The sequence below is a fragment of the Protopterus annectens genome, chromosome 3.part0 (genome assembly GCF_019279795.1).
Source record: "Protopterus annectens isolate FY-2018-M chromosome 3.part0, PAN1.0, whole genome shotgun sequence".
NCBI lineage: Eukaryota > Metazoa > Chordata > Ceratodontiformes > Protopteridae > Protopterus > Protopterus annectens.
This window is the reverse complement of record NC_056731.1, coordinates 993507423-993510504: the sequence shown is the minus strand read 5'-3', so window position 1 is coordinate 993510504 and position 3082 is coordinate 993507423. Positions and strand designations below refer to the sequence as shown.

At 43.4% G+C, this 3082-nt stretch overlaps 1 protein-coding gene across 1 annotated transcript; it reads left to right on the top strand.

Moving 5' to 3' along the window:
• The first annotated feature begins 1544 nt into the window (after positions 1-1544).
• LOC122796968 (histidine-rich glycoprotein-like) lies at positions 1545-2471 on the top strand. The gene has a single exon (XM_044065739.1). It carries the CDS (start codon positions 1545-1547, stop codon positions 2469-2471), a length of 927 nt encoding a protein of 308 aa, XP_043921674.1.
• The last annotated feature ends 611 nt before the right edge of the window (positions 2472-3082 follow it).

The window sequence follows — 3082 nt, the reverse complement described above, 5'->3', positions numbered from 1 at the left end:
TGATAAACATCTTGGTTCACCTGCTCAAAGACTTCTGTCGAGACCAACCAGAACCACATTACCAATCAGTAGTCAATTGTCGGTTCCATGTGCCAAGAACAACAGAAAAGTGAAAGCCAATCTGTTGAAGAAATGCCTATCCCAGAAGTCTTACTCTGATAAGACCAGAAAAGGTCCAAAGGTTATGACCGAATTGGTGTTGTGAAGAATATTGGTCCAGAGCCAAGATCGTACATTGTGGAATCAGAAGAAGCAGTTTTTAGGCAGAATTGAAAGCATTTTAGACCAGTGTCCCAGCCTATACCACAGCACATAGCCTGTGAGAAAGACTCTTTATCTCATAGTGAGTTGTCCGATGTTCCAATTTCAGAGGAGGTTCCAGAGGACATTCCCATTCCTATGAAGAGTCCAGAAGTTCCTGATATGAGTTGTGCACTGCAGACTCTCCCTGTTGCTAAGTTTGGTCCAGATTATTATGTTACGAGATATGATCACATATCCAAACCCTGTAGGAGATACAAAGCAACTTGGACATGAACATTGTGTTTTGTTTCCAATGTATATAGTAATGCATGTCTAGCTCTAATATTGTTTTTTCAAAGGGCAATCTTTTTAAGAGGGAGGATGTAATTCAATATGTGTGTATATATTTTAAGAAGCTATCCAAGGGCTTGTACAAGAGTATAAATACTGAGCACGTGCAAGCTTGAGTGACATTTTGTAGTTAGCTGTTGAGATGTAAGCATGAATGTATGTAAGGTCTGTCTGTTAACTAGTTTGTTCATATTTAATGATGATGTTATCCATCCTGATGTGTTTCTATGTATTAAAGCCTCTAAACAAACCCCCCAAATGTCATGTTATATGTGTTAGAGATGAATGAGTGACACAGGTGGACCTCTTGACATTGACCAAACCATGCTGCAGGACATAAAGCTTAACTGAGAGGTTTAACCACGTAATGTGGAAGTCTAATAAGACTTGGCTACCTATTTCTGAGGGAATTCACAACTGCCTGCAGCATTTTCTTGAAATGTATGTGGTGACTGGTCTACTCATCCACCATACATGCAGGCTGATCCAAGGCCACGTCTGTCTGTGTTGCCACTGAGGGATGGTAAGCTTTTAAAAGAGTTTTCATGGATGCTGACATGGATACTGTGCACGGCACCATGCTGCACATGAGAATCATCACAACATTATACATGGATACTGTGCACGGCACCATGCTGCACATGAGAATCATCACAACATTATACATGGATACTGTGCGGCACCGTGCTGCACATGAGAATCATCACAACATTATACATGGATACTGTGCACGGCACCGTGCTGCACATGAGAATCATCACAACATTATACATGGATACTGTGCACGGCACCATGCTGCACATGAGAATCATCACAACATTATACATGGATACTGTGCACGGCACCATGCTGCACATGAGAATCATCACAACATTATACATGGATACTGTGCGGCACCATGCTGCACATGAGAATCATCACAACATTATACATGGATACTGTGCGGCACCATGCTGCACATGAGAATCATCACAACATTATACATGGATACTGTGCGGCACCATGCTGCACATGAGAATCATCACAACATTATACATGGATACTGTGCACGGCACCATGCTGCACATGAGAATCATCACAACATTATACATGGATACTGTGCACGGCACCGTGCTGCACATGAGAATCATCACAACATTATACATGGATACTGTGCACGGCACCATGCTGCACATGAGAATCATCACAACATTATACATGGATACTGTGCACGGCACCGTGCTGCACATGAGAATCATCACAACATTATACATGGATACTGTGCACGGCACCGTGCTGCACATGAGAATCATCACAACATTATACATGGATACTGTGCACGGCACCATGCTGCACATGAGAATCATCACAACATTATACATGGATACTGTGCACGGCACCATGCTGCACATGAGAATCATCACAACATTATACACAGATACTGTGCACGGCACCGTGCTGCACATGAGAATCATCACAACATTATACATGGATACTGTGCACGGCACCGTGCTGCACATGAGAATCATCACAACATTATACATGGATACTGTGCACGGCACCGTGCTGCACATGAGAATCATCACAACATTATACATGGATACTGTGCATGGCACCGTGCTGCACATGAGAATCATCACAACATTATACATGGATACTGTGCACGGCACCATGCTGCACATGAGAATCATCACAACATTATACATGGATACTGTGCACGGCACCATGCTGCACATGAGAATCATCACAACATTATACACAGATACTGTGCACGGCACCGTGCTGCACATGAGAATCATCACAACATTATACATGGATACTGTGCACGGCACCGTGCTGCACATGAGAATCATCACAACATTATACATGGATACTGTGCGGCACCGTGCTGCACATGAGAATCATCACAACATTATACATGGATACTGTGCACGGCACCATGCTGCACATGAGAATCATCACAACATTATACATGGATACTGTGCACGGCACCGTGCTGCACATGAGAATCATCACAACATTATACATGGATACTGTGCACGGCACCGTGCTGCACATGAGAATCATCACAACATTATACATGGATACTGTGCACGGCACTGTGCTGCACATGAGAATCATCACAACATTATACATGGATACTGTGCACGGCACCATGCTGCACATGAGAATCATCACAACATTATACATGGATACTGTGCATGGCACCGTGCTGCACATGAGAATCATCACAACATTATACATGGATACTGTGCACGGCACCATGCTGCACATGAGAATCATCACAACATTATCCCTGGTCACAACCATTCCAATGTACTGGCACAATTCCTCACATATACTTTGCAGTACTCTGACTGTCTCTACCTGACTTTCAGTGAGAGTAGCCTGGTCTTCAGCAATGTCACTGTAAATCTGGTGTTGGGAAGCCAAGCCCTTGCATGTTTCTGGAGATAACTGCAAAACATGTCTTCACTTGGCACCTTTTTGTGCAGGTGTAGCAGTGGGT